General features: G+C 40.4%; 1 protein-coding gene across 1 annotated transcript; it reads left to right on the plus strand.

Moving 5' to 3' along the window:
- Nucleotides 1–7,707: 7,707 nt before the first annotated feature.
- On the plus strand, nucleotides 7,708–8,058 carry LOC138885776 (uncharacterized). Its single transcript, XM_070166755.1, has one exon. The coding sequence runs from the start codon at nucleotides 7,708–7,710 to the stop codon at nucleotides 8,056–8,058; it is 351 nt and encodes a 116-aa protein (XP_070022856.1).
- Nucleotides 8,059–19,118: the final 11,060 nt, after the last annotated feature.

Raw genomic sequence — 19,118 nt, forward strand, 5'->3', positions numbered from 1 at the left:
GCTTATACGGCCCTTTACCGATAACTCAGAGGATGTAGTATGGTCCTTCCCAGCCTGGGCCTAGCTTCCCTTCATTAGGGTTTTGAGTGTTTAGGGTGACTTTCCTTAGGACTAAGTCCCCGACCCTGAAATGTCAGAGATTTGTTCTCCTGTTATAGTACCTTTCTATCCTTTGTTGTTGGGCGGCCATTCGGACCAGTGAAGCTTCTCGCTTTTCATCTAATACTTCGAGGGCTGTAGTCATAGTCTCGTTATTTGAGCACTCGGTGGCATGTCAAAATCTGGCGCTTGGCCAACTCCAATTGGTATTAAAGCCTCGGAGCCATATACCAGAGAGAAAGGCATTTCTCCTGTGCTCGATTTTGGAGTTGTTTGATATGTCCATAGCACTTCGGGCAGCATTTCTCTCCCTTTTCCTTTCGCAGTTTCTAACTTATTTTTGAAGTTTTGAATGATGGTCTTGTTTGTGGACTCGGCCTGACCATTTGCACATGGGTGGCAGGGTGTTGACATGATCCTTTTGATTTTATGATCCTCAAGGAACTTTGTTACTTTGCTCCCAATGAACTGCTTCTCGTTATCACAAGTTATCTCTGAGGGAATCCTGAATCGATACATGATATGGTCCCAGATGAAGTTAATGACTTCTTTTTCCCATACCTTCTTGAAGGCATGCACTTCCACCCATTTTGAGAAGTAGTCAATCATAAATAAGATAAATCTAGCTTTACCTGATGCCGTTGAAAGGGGTCCGACGATGTCCATCCCCCACTTCATGAACGGCCATGGCAACAAGACTGAATGCAGCTATTCATCAGGTTGATGAATCATTTGTGCAAATCTTTGACATTTGTCTCATTTTTCGGACGAATTCTTTGGTTTCCTTCTCCATGATGTCTCAATAGTAGCCTGCTCGGATCACCTTTCGGACTAAGGAGTCCGCACCAGAGTGATTTCCGCAGGTGCCATCGTGGATTTCTCCAAGAACGTAATCTGTGCCCTCCGGTCCCAAACATACTACTAGGGTCCCATCAAAAGTTCTTCTATATAGAGTTCCATTTTCGTCGAGCAAGAACTGGGCTTCTTTGGTTCGCAGGGCCCTCAAATCTTTTGGGTTCGTGAGTAACTTTCCACTTTCCAAATAGTCGATATATTTATTTCTCCAATCCCATGTCAGGCTAGTGGAGTTGATCTCGGCATGGCCTTCTTCGATCACTAATTTAGACAATTGAACAACAACCCCGGGGAGTATGTCATCTTCCTCGAGTGATGATCCCAGGTTTGCGAGGGCATCAGCCTCGCTATTATGCTCCCGAGGTATGTAGACCAGAGTCCATTCTTTGGAGCGGTGCAATGTGACTTGAATTTTGTCTAAGTATCTTTGCATCCTATCTTCCCGATCCTCGAAGCTCCCATTTACCTGATTTACCACCAGAAGGGAATCACATTTTGCTTCGATTACTTCCGCTCCTAGGCCTTTGGCCTATTCTATACCAACAATCATAGCCTCATACTCGGCTTTGTTGTTAGTCAACCTTGTAGTTTTTATAGATTGCCTAATCATGCTACCTGTGGGTGGGTTACGAACTATGCCGAGCCTAGACCCTTTCACGTTCGAGGCACCGTCAGTGAATAGGGTCCATACCCCCAAAGATGTACCCATTTTCAGCAGAAGTTCTTTCTCTACCTCGGGCACCAGGGCGCGCGTAAAGTCGACCACAAAATCTGCCAGAATTTGGGACTTGATAGTCGTCCGGGGTTGATACTCGATATCATACCCCCCGAGTTCGATGGCCCATTTGGCTAACCGGCCAGATAACTCGGGTTTATGCAATATGCTTCGAAAAGGATATGTTGTTAAAACACAAATATGATGGCATTGAAAATAAGGTTTTAATTTTCGAGATGCGCTTATCAATGCAAGAACTAATTTTTCCAGGTGCGGATACCTAGTTTTGGCATCTCCCAAGGTCCGACTTACATAATGAACAGGGAATTGCATACCTTGTTCTTCTCAAACTAGCACACCACTTACTTCTACCATGGATACGGCCAGGTACAAATATAGCATTTCACCATCTTTTGGGGTGTGGAGTAAAGGTGGGCCAGTCAGGTATCGCTTCAACTCCTCTAGGGTGCGTTGGCATTCTAGAGTCCATTCGAAGCTATTTTTCTTTTTGGGCAAGGAGAAGAAATGAAGACTTCTATCAGTTGTCCTTGATATGAATCGGCCTAGGGCTGCTATCTCGCCAGTCAGTCGTTGCACGGCCTTAACATTGTTTACCACTGTGATTTCTTCGATGGCTTTGATTTTATCAGGGTTGATCTCAATCCCCCTGTTTGACACCATGAAGCCTAAGAATTTGCCCGAACCCACTCTGAAGGCATATTTCTCGGGATTGAGTTTCATGTTGTAGCTTCTGAGGATGTCAAATGTTTCCTGCAAATGATTCAAATGGTCCTCTATGTGAAGGGAGTGAACTAGCATATCGTCAATGTAAACTTCCATGGATTTGCCTATTTGATGCTCGAACAACTTATTAACTAGGCGTTGGTACGTGGCTCCCGCATTTTTTAGCCCGAAGGGCATCACATTGTAGCAATACATACCGTACTTCATGATGAACAAAGTTTTTTCCCTATCCTCGGGGTTCATTTGGATTTGATTATACCCCAAGTAGGCATCGAGAAAGGTGAGGATTTTGTGGCCAGCCATGGCATCGATCAGGCGGTCGATGTTGAGTAATGGGAATGAATCCTTTGGCCATGCCTTATTCAAGTCTTTATAATCTACGCACATGCTTAATTTATTCCTCTTTTTGGGAAGTACCACCACATTAGCTAACCATTCGGGGCATTTTACCTCCGTAATAAACCCTATTTTGAGGAGTTTTGTTACCTCGTCCTTGATGAAAGCGTGTTTTACCACAGATTAAGGTCTTCTTTTTTGCTTCACTGGTTTGAACTGGGGTCGACACTTAGTCGATGGGTGGTTATTTCCGGAGAGATCCCTATCATGTCTAAATGGGACCAAGCAAAACAATCAATGTTATCAAAAAGAAATTGAATGACTTTTTTCCTGAGTTCGGGGGCTAGTCCCATTCCCAGGTATACCTTCCGATCTGGGAGATGCTTGATCAAAATAGCTTGCTCCAATTCTTCAATTGTTGATTTTGTTGCATCCGATTATTCAGGGGCAATGAAGGTTCGGAGAGTGAAGAAGTCCTCTTCATCATCCTCGAGGGTCTATTTTCCTATCGGCTCCTTCGAGGCGGAGGGTATAGAAGTTGGTACCTCCTCGTAAACCACGAACATCTCCTTTGCCGCATGTTGTTCCCCATATACCGTTTTTATACTGTCTTTGTTGGGAATTTCATCATCTGATGAAGAGTTGATGGTACTGCCCTCATACAATGTATCCACGGCCTTCCAAGTAATGCATTGTACCTCATGTCACCCTCGATGATGTGAAATTTGGTATTCCGAACTACATCGGACGTGTTGACCGGGAGGACGATCCCCCCGTTTATTGTTTTGCCGACCATGTTGAAGCAGTTGAGGAATCAGGAGGTAGGTATGATTTGGTTGATCAGTCTGAGATGTTCTACCACATTCGACCTGATTACGTTGGCTGAACTACCTGGATCCACAAGCACACGTTTAACTTGAACATTATTCAAGAGAAATGAAATTACCAGCGCATCGTTATGCAAATGAGATAAGGTCCCGAAGTCTTATTCATTGAATGCTAGGATGTCCTCCGGCATGCGGCCCCGAATTATCCCTTCTGTTGCAGCGAAAACTTTTGTCTGTTTGATCATGGGTCCTCGAGGAACGTTGGTTCCCCCAATGATCATATGAATGATGTGCTGAGGTTCTTCCATTCTGTTCCTCCTGTCTACCTCTCTTTCTTTCTGGGCTGGGTTTTTCGAGCTTCTTGTTGGTTTTCTTGGCGTACACTTCTGTTAGTGTGGGAGTTCACATCGACGTGTTGGCATTGCGTGAGACCACATCCACGGGGATTGGCTCTGGTGCATCCTTAGGGTTTTTGTGGTGGTACACTGACGCCTGGAACAGGTACACCATTCTCTCTATGGTCTTCCAGACTGTTGTTTTCATGTGCATTCACTGAGTTAGACATTTTGACCTGAAATCAGGGATTCTTGGGAAAGAAAAAGTGTGAAGAATAACTTGGGTTATTTAGTAAACCAGCACGAAAAGTATCACAATATTTTTAGCCTCACGGTGTCGCCAAACTGTTTATCAGGAAAATGGTAATAACAATTAGATTTGATTTTGTGATTCTAAAAATACGTGATTTATTCTTATGCTAGTTGTTAGGCAGTCGATTCTAAGTGTGAGATTAGAAAATAAGATAACAACTTGAAAATAGAATGTTATGCAAACCGAGAGGCTAAGGATCGGGGCCTCGAGACGGACTATGCGGGGCCTCGAGACGGACTATGCGGGGCCTCGAGGTCTAACTAAAGCGTTAGGATATAGATAGCTGATGAAGGCCTGACAGCCTTGAGATCTTGATGAGGATCTTTATGATCAATGATGAATAATAAATAAAGAACAATAAATGAAACGCAATAAATGTAAGCAATAAATCTGAGGAAATACAGTAGAGAGTGTTTAAGTTAGAGAGCAGAGAATGTTCTTGTATTGAATATCTTGTGTGCAAAAAATAACAAGGGTCCCCTTTATATAGGAGGGAAAATCCCAACATGGTACATGTATATTTATTACAAGGAAAAGTAGCTGGTACATCTACTTAAAGATCTAGTCTAGACTTGTACTATTCTTGCTGGTGTTGTTAGCTTTTATCACGCGCCTTGGGAATTTCTCACTTGTTCATAATAATCGTCGATCTCTGCTGCCCCGAGGTCTGACATGGGCAACCCTCGGGATCAGACCTCGACCGGTGCCTCGAGCCTTCTAGGCTACGAAATGTCATACCGATCACAAATTGAGGCGTCCGATTTTAGCCGTGTACAAACATACAAGGACTAGATGGTCAGAAAAGTGTCTCATTCAGTGTGTGAATATTCCCTCACATTCATTTTCCACCAGGGTTCAATACCCCAAAATTTGAGAAGTATGACGGACATGGAGACCAAATCGCCCACTTAAAAAGTTACTGCAACCAGCTGAGGGGTGCGGTTGGAAAAGAAGAGTTTCTTATGGCTTATTTTGGGTAGAGTCTTGTTGGGGGTAGCCTCTGAATGGTTCATTGACCAAGATATCTTGCACTAGCATGATTGGGATAACATGGCCCAGACCTTCGTCAAACAATTCTTGTACAACATTGACATTCCAGACCGCAATTCCCTCTCAAATATGAAGAAAAAGCCATATGAAGTTTCAGGGAATATGCTTTAAGTGAATAGAGCAAGCGGCTAGATTTCAACCACCCATGGATAACCACGAGTTGATCACTATTTTTCTGGAGGCTCAAAAGCCTGATTACTTTCAAAACATAATGTTCGCAATGGGTAGAGGTTTTTCATAAGCAATCAAGATAGGAGTGGTAAAAATGGCCTCAAAACTATCATGATTGTAAGTCAGGATGCTCTCAAAGCTACCACCCAAACAATCTAAAATGGGTTGGGAAGTTTGGGAAATAGAAAGAAAAGAGATGAAGGGTCCATGATGACTTCGGAATCCAAAGAAGTTCAAAGAGGGGTAGCGCACCCTTATATGCAAGTTCATCAGGGGCAGTCCAGCTACCCTCAATATTATTTTCTCCCGCCAATTCCTCAATATTATGTGGGCCCGCCATAGTATACAGTGTTTAATGCCCAATCCTATGCTCGACCTCTCAATCAACAGGTAAGTGCATCATCTCCAAGGATCCCCGACCTCAACAACAAAATTTTCGGGCACCTATAATCCTCATCCCAGGCAAGATCATGGACGAGACCAGAGGCCGGTGGAAACATCCACTCCATTGGTTGAATCATACTTTAGCCTGTTCCAAATGTTAAAGCAGATGAGCGAGATTAGACCCATCACACCTTACCATATACATCCTGATTTACATGAACTTCAAGCTAATGCGATATGTGAATATCATTCAGGTGTCCGGGGCATAGCACTGATACCGAGCATTGGAACTGGTGCCCATACCTATTGATTGGGAGGCCGAGCATAGTATTGAGCATTAAACATTGTATGCAATTGTAGGCCCATAGAGTATTGAGAAATTGGTGGGTAATAATAATGTTGAGGGTAGCTGGACTACCCCTGATGAACTTGCATATAAGGGTACGCTACCCCTCTTTGAACTTCTTTGGATCCCGAAGTCATCATGGACCTATCATCTCTTTTCTTTCTATTTGCCAAACTTTCTGACATATTTTGGATTGCTTGGGTGGTAGCTTTGAGAGCAACCTGACTTACAATCCTTCCAGATTTGAGGACATTTTCGACCATTTCCCCTATCATTATTGCTCTACAAAAGGTCTACCCATTGCGGACATCATATTTTGAAAGCAGTCAGGCTCTTGAGCATTCAGAAAAATAGTGATCAACTCATGCTTATCCATTTGTAGCTTAACTCTAACCGCTTGCTCCCTCCACTTAATTACATTCTCCCTAAAGCTTTAAGTCGGCTTTTTCTTCATATTTGGGAGGGAATGGCGGTCTGATGGAATGTCAATGCTGTATTGGAATTTTTTGATGAAGACCTAGGCCATATCGTTCAAAATATGCCAGTGAGATATATCTTGGTCAATGAACCATTCGGATACTACCTTCACAAGTCTTTACTCAAAATAAGCCATCAAAAACTCTTTTTTCCATGCGTACCCTGCAGCTGGTTGCAGTACCTTTTCAAGCGGGCGATAGGGTCGCCGTGTCCATTAGATTTCTCAAATTTTGGGGTCTTGAACCCTAGTGGCAAATGGATGTGAGGAAACATGCACAATTCACTGAAGGAGGCACTTTTGTGACCACCTAGTCCTTGCTTGTTGTTGGCCCAAGAATAGGTGATGTTTTGAAGATTGACAAAAGAACTCAGACATGGACCAGGTCCATCTTGTGAAGCACAGTCATGATTAACCTGTACATGTGAAATGCACGTGAAAAAGATAAATCTAACTGATCATGAAGCAATATCTCCTGATCTGATCGAAAAGGTTGCATATTAGATAAGGAGAGAAAGACTCCTGACATGAAGAGAACACAGTTTAGGAAGAAGATAGTGTTAGAGTTAACTTAAAGTTGTTGCAACAGTTGAGGTTGTGTGCCACAACGGGATTAGAGTTAATCCTTTGGTTTACAAAGAGTTTTGTAAATGCTATTTTGGCTCAATGATTTTAGTAGAAGTTTGGGAAAATCTTACTAAGTAGTAGGTCGTGGTTTTTTCACCTTTTGAGCCAGGTGTTTTCCACATAAAAATCTATGTGTTCTTTATATTCTTTATTTATTATTCTGCAAACAGTAGTAGTTGGAACACATAGAAAAACCAAGTCCTTCTATAGTTCAGTTAAATGAAAATTGGGTACCACACAAATCACCCCCCCCCCTTTGTGTGGTATTGACGTTTGAAACATTAATTGGTATTAGAGCAGGTTATCCTTGAAGAGGTTAACACCTTAGGAAAAGATCAAGATGAGTGCACCACCTTGAAACTGGGAAGGGCAATCCATTGCTAGGCCTCCACTCTTTCATGGACAGTACTATTCCTGGTGGAAGAACAGGATGAGAGATCACATCATAGGAGAAGACTATGAACTCTGGGACACAGTCACTGATGGTCCTCTAGTGACTACAGAGAAGAATGATGAAGGAGTGGACATGCCAAATACAAGAGCTGGCTGCACTACTGAAGACTTGAAGAAATGGGAAAAGAATGCCAAGGCCAAGAAATGGCTTGTGTGTGGACTGGGTCTAGACGAGTATAACAGGATTCAAAGTTGTACCACTGCTAAGGAGATATGGTACACTTTACAAGTGTCTCATGAAGGAACTCCTCAAGTAAAGAGATCAAGAGGAACACTACTATATTCTCAATATGATAATTTCACTATAAATGAAGGAGAAACTATCTAGGAGATGTACACAAGGTTCACAACACTAACAAATGAACTTAAATCTCTTGGGAGAATTATCCTTGAAGACGACAAGGTTGAGAAAATCTTGACAAGGGTCTTACCAGTGACTTGGGAAAGCAAAATCACTACTATTCATGAATCAAAGAACATTGCTACTCTCAAGTTGGATGAACTGATTGAAAACCTCACTGCCTATAAATTAAGAAGGCAAACCATGAATATGGATGCACCCAAGAAGTAAACGAGTCTGACTCTCAGAATAGCTGAAGGTGCAGATCTGGAGGATGATGAAATGGCCATGATCACAATGGATTTCAAAAAGTACCTAATGATAGGAAAGGGTTTTTCAAGAGGTACAACCTTCAACAAACCAAGGGCTCCTGAGAAACAGACCAACGAGGGTTGCTACAAATGTGGCAAGACTGATCACATAATCAAGAACTGTCCTCAGTGGGAAATTGAATGGAAGAAGGAAAGGGCTGAATGAAGGAACGGGAAGAAGGAACAGGTTCAACCTAAAAGGAACAACGATCAACAAACGCTATGGTTGCTACTTGGGGAGAAACATCTTATGATGATTTAGAAGATGAGCTAGAGATGAACAAGCACTTATGGCCATTGGAGAATCAGGTGATGAACAAGAGGTAAGTGTGCTTCATCTCAAAGACAAGATTAAATTTCTATCTAAAGAAGGATTGTCTGAACTATTGCTAGACTTCATCGATGAGTTTGAGATAATTAACAATGAGAAGGAAGAGTTGTTTAGGGAGTGTGTGATCTTAAAAGCAAAGTGCAAAAATCTAGAATCTAGGGCTAATGAGAGTGACAGTAAAAATGCTGAGTTGAAGAACCGGGTTCTTGAGCTTGACACCAGTGTCCTAGAACTTAGGTCTGAAAATTTAAAACTAAAATTAGGAACAAGTAAGAAGAAATCTGATCACACACATCTCACCTTAGAAGAAAACCTAGGAAAAATGAAGTATGAGTTGTACAGGAAAGATGAGAAGATAAGAGTCTTAAAAGAAAACCTAGGGAAGGTAAAGCATGAGCTAAACAGAACTTGCAAATGGAATAAGGCTTCTGATGCACTATCCTGGCTACAAGAATATCACATTATCAATAAGAGAGGACTTGGCTATGGGGCCCAAGCAACCAAGTGGGACCCCAAAAGCAAGTACTTCACTCTTCCTGAAAACAAAATCTGCACACATTGTGGCAAGATTGGTCATTACAAAAATGAATTTAATGCAAAAGAAAGGCCAGTCAAAAGAACAAAACCTTTGTTCAAGAGAAAAATAGGCTGCCTGGGTGGGCTAAAAGGAATTTGCTTTACCCCTTTGCCTATAGAAAGGGACCCAAACTAGTTTGGGTTCCTAACACTAACCCCTGATTTCTTTTTGCAGGTCCAAGTGAAGGGATGTAGCCAAATATAGTACATGGATAGTGGATGCTCAAAATATATGACTGGAAGCAAGAACCAGTTCCTTTCACTTGAAGACTTAAAATGAGGTAATGTCTCCTTTGGAAATGGGAAGAAAGGTGAGATTATTGGGGTTGGAAAGGTAGGTAAGATAGACTTACACTCCATTGAGAATGTCTACTTGATAGATGGCTTGAAATATAGCCTAATCAGTGTATCACAACTGTGTGACAAAGGTAACCTTGTAGCATTTACCTCTACCAAATGCTTTGTGATTAATCTTACCACTAACAAGATTGTTTTGCAGGGAAAAAGAGTTAACAATATTTACATTGTAGATTTGTCCACTCTCTCATAAAATGAACTCACTTGCTTGAGTGTGTTGGAAAATGATCCTCTGCTGTGGCACAAAAGACTTGGTCATGCAAGTCTGAATCAACTCAACAAATTAGTCTCCAAGGACTTGGTGATAGGGTTACCTAACATAAAATTCAAGGAAGACAAAGTTTGTGAGGCTTGTGCAAGGGGGAAGCAGGTAAGATCATCCTTTAAAAGCAATAAAATGATAAGCACAACCAGGACGTTGGAACTGGTTCATATGGATCTTTGTGGTCCAATGAGAACATTGAGCTGAGGTGGTAAGAAATATGTGATGGTACTTGTTGATGATTATTCTAGGTTTACCTGGGTACTATTCTTAACATATAAGAATGAAGCATTTGACATGTTTACTGCCTTTGTTAGAAAAACTCAGAAACAACTAGGTAATCAACTTGCATCAATCACGTCTGATCATGGAACTGAATTTGAAAATGCTAAGTTTGCTGAATTTTGTGATGAACATGGTGTAGATCATAATTTCTCTTCCCCTAGGACTCCTCAACAAAATGTAGTAATTGAAAGAAAGAACATGACTCTTGAAGATATGGCTAGGACTATGCTTCTTTCTAGTAAATTGCCACATAGCTTATGGGCAGAGGCTGTAAATACTGTATGTTATATCATTAATAGATGCATGACTAGACCTCTTGTAGAGAAGACTCCATATGAGTTACTTAAAGGGAGAAAACCAAATAAATCCCATCTTAGGGCATTTGGATGCAAGTTCTTTGTGCACAATAATGGAAAGGACTCCCTAGGTAAGTTTGATCCCAGAAGTGATGAGGGATTATTCTTGGGATATTCTTCACATATTAAAGCATATAAAGTGTTCAATAAAAGAACTTTGTGTGTAGAAGAAAGTGCACATATAGTGTTTGATGAAACTAACATTGTTTTTGAGAGACATGAACATGAAGATGAAGCTATTGGGCTGGTAAAAGATTTGAGTGAAGTCTTAGCTCAAGTTAAAGTGGCACCGAAAGAAGGAACAGGTGATGGAACAGGTTCTCCCATCTAGGGCAACCTGACAGGGAGAACTAATCAAAGAGGAACTGAAACCAATCCCCTAAAGAAACCTATTCATGACCTTGTTCCTCAACAACAGAACATGGGAGAAACATCAAGCAGAAATCAGTTGGTTGTGAAACCTCACAAGTATCAAAGTTCTCATCCCATTGAGAACATAATTACTGATCCAACCTCTGGAGTTAAAACTAGATCACAATTAAAGAATATGTGTGCTTTTGATGCTTTCCTATCTCTTATTGAACCTAAAAATGTTGTTGGGGCTTTGCAGGATGCAGATTGGGTAAATACAATGCAAGATGAACTCAATCAGTTTGAGAGAAGTCATGTTTGGCATCTAGTTGCAAGACCCAAGGACAGATTAGTAATTGGCACAAAATGGGTCTTCAGAAACAAGCTTGATAAAGATGGAACAGTTACAAGAAACAAGACAAGACTGGTGGTCCAAGGTTACAACTAAGAGAAGGGTATAGATTATGATGAGACTTTTGCTCCAGCTGCAAGACTGGAGGCAATAAGACTTCTCATAGCCTTTGCAGCACACATGGAATTCACTCTTCTTTAGATGGATGTCAAAAGCGCCTTCCTGAATGGCTACCTAAAAGAAGAAGTGTTCATTAAACAACCTCCAGGATTTGAGAGCAAGGAATGTCCTGAACATGTGTACAAATTAGACAAGGCTCTCTATGGACTCAAACAGGCTCCTAGAGCATGGTATGAACGATTGTCCAAATTCCTGCTTGAACATGGCTACAAAAGAGGTAAAATTGACAGTACTCTATTCTTGAGGGAAAAAGGTAAGGATCTTCTCGTGGTACAAATATATATTGATGACATAATTTTTGGGGCAACCACTGACAAACTAAGTAAGAATTTTGCCAAATTAATGGGGAGTGAGTTTGAAATGAGTATGATGGGTGAGCTTAACTTTTTCTTAGGCTTACAGATCAAACAAAACCCAAATGGAACCATGATCCATCAGCAGAAATATGCAAAAGAGTTGATCAAAAAGTTTAAAATGGATGAATCAAAGGAAATGGACACCCCATTGCAACTGCCACTAAATTAGACATAGATGAACCTGGTTCATCTGTTGATCAGAAGTTGTATAGGGGTATGATTGGTTCACTTTTGTATCTTACTGCCAGCAGACCTGACATAGTATTTAGTGTAGGGCTTTGTGCTCGGTTTCAGGCTAATCTACAGGAATCTCACTTGACTACTGTCAAGAGGATACTAAGATATTTGAAAGGCACTACTAATTTGTGTCTTTGGTACCCCAAAGGTAGTAATTTCATTCTATTAGGTATGTTCATGCTGACTATGCAGGTTTCCTTGTGGATAGAAAGAGCACCTCAGGTATGGCTCATTTTCTTGGTTCATGTCTTGTATCATGGGCTACTAAAAAGCAGAATTCAGTGGCTTTATCCACTGCTGAGGCCTAATATGTTGTTGCTGCCTCTTGTTGTGGATCAAACAGCAGCTGATAGATTTTGGCATTGAAGTTGGTTGCATTTCTATCTTCTGTGATAACACTAGTGCTATAAGTATGACAAAGAACCATGTTCATCATAAGAGGACTAAGCACATAGATGTTAGACACCACTTCTTAAGAGATAACTATGAGAAAGGATTGATCTCCATAGAATTTTGTGCTACTGATAAATAAATTATTGACATCTTCACTAAAGCACTGAGTAGAGAAAACTTTGAGGGGAACAGGTTGGAATTAGGGATGATTAAGATCACCTAATAGGACCATCTCAGAATGCACAATGAAAAAAAAGGAATAAAATGAAGAAAAAAACTTGGCTAGGAAATCTGAACTTGTGTAAATATCTTGACTAATTTTTACTCAGATTCATACTGTAATTAGTATACTCTTATGACATGTTTTAATATGACTCACTGATCTCTTATAAGATTTTCTCTATTATTGTAAATTGAGGCATTGTCAAGAGAATTCTAAATGAAGAACCTAGTTCATCAGTATGGGTTCATCTGAATGCTAAGGTATGTTTTCTATACTCTGCACAAGTAGAAATATAAATATTTAAAATCATGAGCAGAAGTCCTATAGTTTTTCAACTCCTTAGAAAATTTTATTTGTTAGTTTTGGACCAGTTCCGTCAGCCTTAGAACTCTAAACCACAAAAATTGCCTAAAATCTAGGGAAGCCTAATCGTTCATTCAAACCTTAAATTTCAGGTTGATTAGACCTCTAATTGACAACTATTAAAGCTGACGTTATACATTAAATGTGTATTTCTCTTTAAATACACAGCATTACCGCATGTCATCTTCATAATTCTAAACCTTCAAAAACCCCTCTTCACTTTCACTTGCTTTCTTCTCCAAAATTCTAACTCACTAATTCTCTCAAGAAACCATCGATAATGACAAACCCACAAGACAATCCTGGAACTCCTCCACCACCCACTCCCTCTAATTCATCTACCCTTCCTCTACCTAGCACATCTTCCAAAAGGCTGAGAAGGGTAAAAATGTTTTCTCGGAAAACAGTAGGTCTGGGGCTCTCTCAAAGAAATTAAATGAGAAATTAAAGGCAAGCCAGGTCCAAGACTCTGACTCCAACTCTAATTCTGAGTCGTACAAATCTGCTAGTGAGGGTGAAGGACCTGGGTCTTCTGACTCTGAGAAGACTCAAGAATCCCCTTCTAAGGTAACTTCTTTTTTGACTGAAAATCTAAAAACTAGGTTTGTTCTAGTTGGGCCTATCAGGGATGTATATTTACCTGAGTTACGAAGGAGTGGAGGTAAAAAGAAATATGAAAAATAAAAAGAGAGAGAGGGTGCATGTAGTGAAGAGAGGGCAAATGGGAAAGGAGTGGTTGATCATTTACCACTGCTGATTTGTCTGTACCTGCTATTTGTGGGGTTGAACAAGAAAAAGTAGAAGACAGTGGCAAGAAGTCAGGGGGAAGTAGTTCTAGTGAAGCTGCTAAAGGGTTAGTTAATCTAAGCGCACAAGGAGATGAACCTGGTTCATCAACTGAAGAGACCCTAGCAGACCTGTTGAAAAAGGTTGGGGCAAGTTATGATCTAAAGAAAAGAAGAACTCCCACACCAAAAGCCCCTAGTGCCCCTAAACCCTCTAGGAAAAGAAAGGCTTCATCCCCAACAACTACTGAAACTTCCCTGCCAAAGGGGGGAGCCACAAGAAGCAGGGTGAAACAGAGTGAGAGTGATTTATAATAGGCTCTAGCTGAGAGAAAGAAGAAAAGGATGGCTAAAGGAAAAGGGAAGGTTGCAGAGTCCTCAGAGGCTGTGGAAGTTGAGGAGATGGAACAGGTCTATCAGGAGGAAGTTCCAACAGTGGAGGTTCAGATCCCCAAGCCCAAAAAGCCTAAGACTTCTTCCAAGAAGTCTTTGACTTTTTCCAATAAGTCTTTCTCTATGTCTCAGGCTGCTGAACCTTCATTAGCCAAGAGGACAAGGTCTGCAGTGAAAAGTAAACAAGTTAGAGTTCCTGAAGATGAGGAATGGAGTGGTGAAGAAGAAGAAGATGAGTTTGATGGTGAACAAGACAAGCTTGCAATGTTTGGCCAAAGAAAAATTTTGAAGGGCCGATTGCTGAAAGACCTAGTGGAACCAGGAATGATGAGATTGGTGGATGCCTTGGCTGCTCAGGGCTGGAAGGAAATGGTCCTTCAGATGGATAGAAGGCTAGACAGGAATGAGATCATTGAGTTCATGGCAAATGCAGAGGTTAAGGATGGCAAGGTTAGCAGCCTGGTGAAAGGAGTTCAAGTGACCTTTGATGCAGAAAAACTGGGAGAGATCCTTGACATACCCTCTGAAGGGTTTGATGAATATACAAGGCAAAGGTGGCCTTGTCTGGACTCCCTTCATAATGCCCTTGAAATTACTAGGAGGTTCTGTGATACTAAAGATGTAAATGAGGCTAGGGCTATTCAAAAAAGTGAAATGAGGCCATAGCACAAAGTCTTGTTTAAATTTGTCAACAAGTGCCTATTGCCCGGGTAGGAGAGAAGGCATATTGCAAATTATATGGACCTAGTTCTTATGAAGTGCCTGGAAAGTGGAAGGCAAATTAATTGGCCTCATTCATCATCAAGCTACTGGACAGGGTTATAAATGGCTCCAATGCTCATGCTACCCCCATGGTTTTATTCTGACTATGATTCTGGATACGTGCAATGTGCCTCTAAAGAAATGGGAAATGGCCTCAAGCAAGGATCACTTTGGCATTAATACTATGATTGTTTGAGACTATTTAGTCAATGCCATCCCAAATGAACCCAGTTCATCCAAGAAGACTCCTATCAATAGTAAAGTCAGGGCTCTTATTCAGGAATGTGAAGCCAAGGATGCTGAGATAGCTAGGCTCAAGGCTCGGGTGGCTGGGGTGGAATCTGAGAGGGATGCTCTCAGAATTGAGCTTACCAAGGAAAAGGAGAAGAATGATGGAATTCTTTACCATATGTTGAACCTTCTTCAAGCCCAAAACCAACCCTCTAGCTCCCCCAAGCCGTAGGAATTCTAGCCTTTGTCTCCTAAACTTGTCTAGTACCTTCAGTGACTCGGATTAGGGATTTTTCTATCTTTTTTGCTCATGTTTTAAATGTTTTTTGCTTTCTGGTTGTGGATTGTGGTAGCAGCATATCTTCTATCAATAATATCTATTGTTTTTGCTCATGTTCAAAGTTAATCTTTCCTTGATAGTTTGAATATGTTTGCTTGATTACAGATGATTAAACCATGATTGCACTTGCAGTTGCCCCAATGGCCATGAGTACTTATTAAAATCTGGGACTCACACTTTGTATGCAACTTTTCAATGATTCCAAAAGGGGGAAGAGATATTGTGCTTTACACATTCTAAATAAGTGATATTTATAACCTAATTAACCTGGTCCTTGATAATAAGTGAATTTTCGAAACTTTGTATTGATGGTTAAGCTGAGTTCTTACAGTATCCAAGTAAGTAAAAAGCACAGAGTTTGTCATCATCAAAAAGGGGGAATTTGTTTCCCAAGTACAGGTAAAGTTTTGAAGATTGACAGAAGAACTCATACATGGACCAGGTCCATCTTGTGAAGCACAGTCATGATCAACGTGTACATGTTAGATGCACGTGAAAGAGATAAATCCAACTGATCAAGAAGCAATATCTCCTGATCTAATCGAAAAGGTTGCATATTGGATAAGGAGAGAAAGACTCCTTACATGAAGAGAACATAGTTTAGGAAGAAGATAGTGGTAGAGTTTGAGATCACCTTGAACTCTTCTATGATAAAAGAGTAGCAGTTGAATCCCAGTCAATCTCTAATTACTAACCTATTACATATCAGTGTTGTTCTCTTTTACAGGTAATGCACATAAGCAGAAGTTAAACTTAAATTGAGAGCAAAAGAGCAAGGCGATTTTGCAAGCAATTTATGTGTGAATTGAGTGTGTAATCCTAAGCTACTTGAACGAGATAGAAGAACCAGTTCCAAGTGTCTATCTTTTAGTCTAGTTCAATTGTAGTAGGTGATTTTACTTTGTACCTTTCAGCTTTCATAGAAGCAATTGTATTAGGTACCAAAAGTGATCAAATTAGAGTTAACTTGAAGTTGTCGCAACAGTTGAGGTTGTGTGCCACAACAAGATTAGAGTTAATCCTTAGGCTTACAAAGAGTTTTGTAAATGTTGTTTTGGCTTAGTTATTTTAGTGGAAGTTTCGTAAAATCCTACTGAGTAGTAGGTCGTGGTTTTTTCACGTTTTGAGCCAGGTATTTTCCACGTAAAAATCTTCGTGTTCTTTATTTTCTTTATTTATTATTCCGCAAACAGTAGTAGTTGGAACACATAGAAGAACCAGGTCCTTCTATAGTTCAGTTAAGTGAAAATTGGGTACCACACAAATCATCCCCCCTGTGTGGTATTGAAGTTTAAAACATCATATGTTCTTTATGTATCACTCAAGACTTTTCATTTTCCTGGCCATCCTATCTGGATCACCTATCTTAATAGCCTTTTCATTTTCTACTGGTTACTCACACTGAGCAGTCTGATATTATGGATCCGAGACCCTAAAATTCATATTTGGAAAGTAGTATTGGCCATCATAAGTATTAGATGGTGGCTCATTGTTTGTCCTCGTCACAGAAGGTGGTAGCAGGATCATATACATCAACATACCGGACACGATGAGAGGCGTGTTCCTAACCAGTGCGACTGGAGGTCGCATATTAGAGGTACTAGGGGCAACGGAGAAGCTGTAGTTTTGAACATACCCCGAAGGCAAAATATGATCGCTCATTGCGGAGAACGGTGGTTGAGTCTCCAAGGGTACGGTGGAAGTTCCCTCTAAAGGGACCTGAGGAGGAGGCTGACTAGAGGCCCAATCCTGATACACATCGGACAATTGTTGTTGTTTCAATCTTCTTACTTCCTCTGAATCTTGCTCTGCTAACTGACCCTAGGGGTTATCACTTGCCATTAGTCACTGGTACCTTTCCCTTAGATCTGGTGAAGTAATAATGTGGTTTCAGTTTCACCACAAACCAACCACCTTAAGCTTACTATATAAGAGGCAACAAACATGTTAGGTTTAAGCATTTTACAGATATGAATCACACGTAATATGCTAAACCCCTATCATTATTACCACCTCTAACATGATTTTAGAAGGCTTTATGCTTCATCCCAACTTATAAGGCTTCTTCATATTATAGCTCTTATTTTATTTCTTTATTTTTTTATATCCCTCTTTTTGCTTTTCTTTACACCTTTGTTTTTTTTTAAAATCTTGTTCCCTTAATTTGGAATTATTCAGAAATATTTCGATCGAACCCTATAGGGGTCACATAGTATCATGTCGTCGCATGAATCAAAGCACTACATAGTTCAGGGACATAAAAACACTTGATTGATTTTTATATATTTACAAAAATAAAATCTCTTTTGATTCATTTTCGAATTTCCTAATAAACAAATTTTGTTGTTTTTTAAATATTTTCCAAAAAAAAACGATTTTTAATATTTCTATTTTATGTTTTTTACAAGATATTGAAATGAAAATAGACAAAATAAATTACAACAGACTTGACCGGAGTGAAACAGACTTGCAAAAATAAAAGTCACAAACAAACTCGTTATAGACTCAATCTAAAAATACAATTATTAAAACACCCTAGAAAGTGAGTGAAGCAGGGAAACCCAAGATTTGCAAATTATCCAGTTGACATCATCTCGGTTGGAGCGTTTCTTCTCCCAACTAGTTGCACAGATATCTGTTCAGGACCTACATATCTGTAGCAATATGGAAAGCGAAATTAATCGTTGATTCGATTAATATTTTCTTATTCATCTTCTCACAACACCCTATAGTAGTGTACTCAGCTATCTCAAGTATCCTCTTCTTGACATTTTCTTCGTACACAAACATGCCATCAATTCACCATCAACGAGCGTGGGCCAAGTTTAGTGCATCTTCTCGCGGTCCAATGCTGAATTCCTTTATTTCATCGCTTCTATAAGGTAATTTTGATGTTGGTTGATTACCTCATGATAATGACACTTCTCTATCTCAAAGTCAGCTTGTTTGTGATTCTTTCTTGATTCGGTCTCCTCCTATTGGCCTTTCATCATCCAAAGTGATACTGCATAGTTTCTTTGTTCATGGTCACGGATCACCTTGAATTGAGCTTCTTTTTCTTCTTGTTGTTGAGTGGTAGTGATCTCTTTTTTCTACATAATTTGAGCTTTGAGTGCTCGCCTTTCTTGTACTCACTAAGCCATTTACTGTTCGAAATCAGACTAGTGTATGTCTATGGTTGTCTCCAGAATGCCTTTATCTTTCTGTAAAATGTTATATGGGATTGGTTCTCTTGTGACACTTTCCTTCAAGATTCTCTAACTCTGGCCTCAATCTCCTCCTCCCAATCAAGTGCATTCCTTATGGATCTTTTTGGCCCTTTCTCAAGAAACGCCTGATTGTGAAACCACTCAAGGTACGCGAGGATCAGCTCCCCACATTCACGATCGGCTACCATCTTGTCCAATTCAGAAAATTGACTACTGAACCACAGCTTTTGTGCATATGACTCCCTTGGAAGTTCATTTCCCTTGAACTCCCATACAAACGGACGCATGTTCTCAAACTGGGGCCTCTTTTACTCTCTCCCTAACTGGCGCAATACACGTAAGGGCACACGGGGTTGGAAACATCTTAAACCCATGAGTATAAAGAACTAGTTGCA

Source organism: Nicotiana sylvestris, chromosome 2 (genome assembly GCF_000393655.2).
Source record: "Nicotiana sylvestris chromosome 2, ASM39365v2, whole genome shotgun sequence".
In the NCBI taxonomy this organism is placed as follows: Eukaryota; Viridiplantae; Streptophyta; class Magnoliopsida; order Solanales; family Solanaceae; genus Nicotiana; species Nicotiana sylvestris.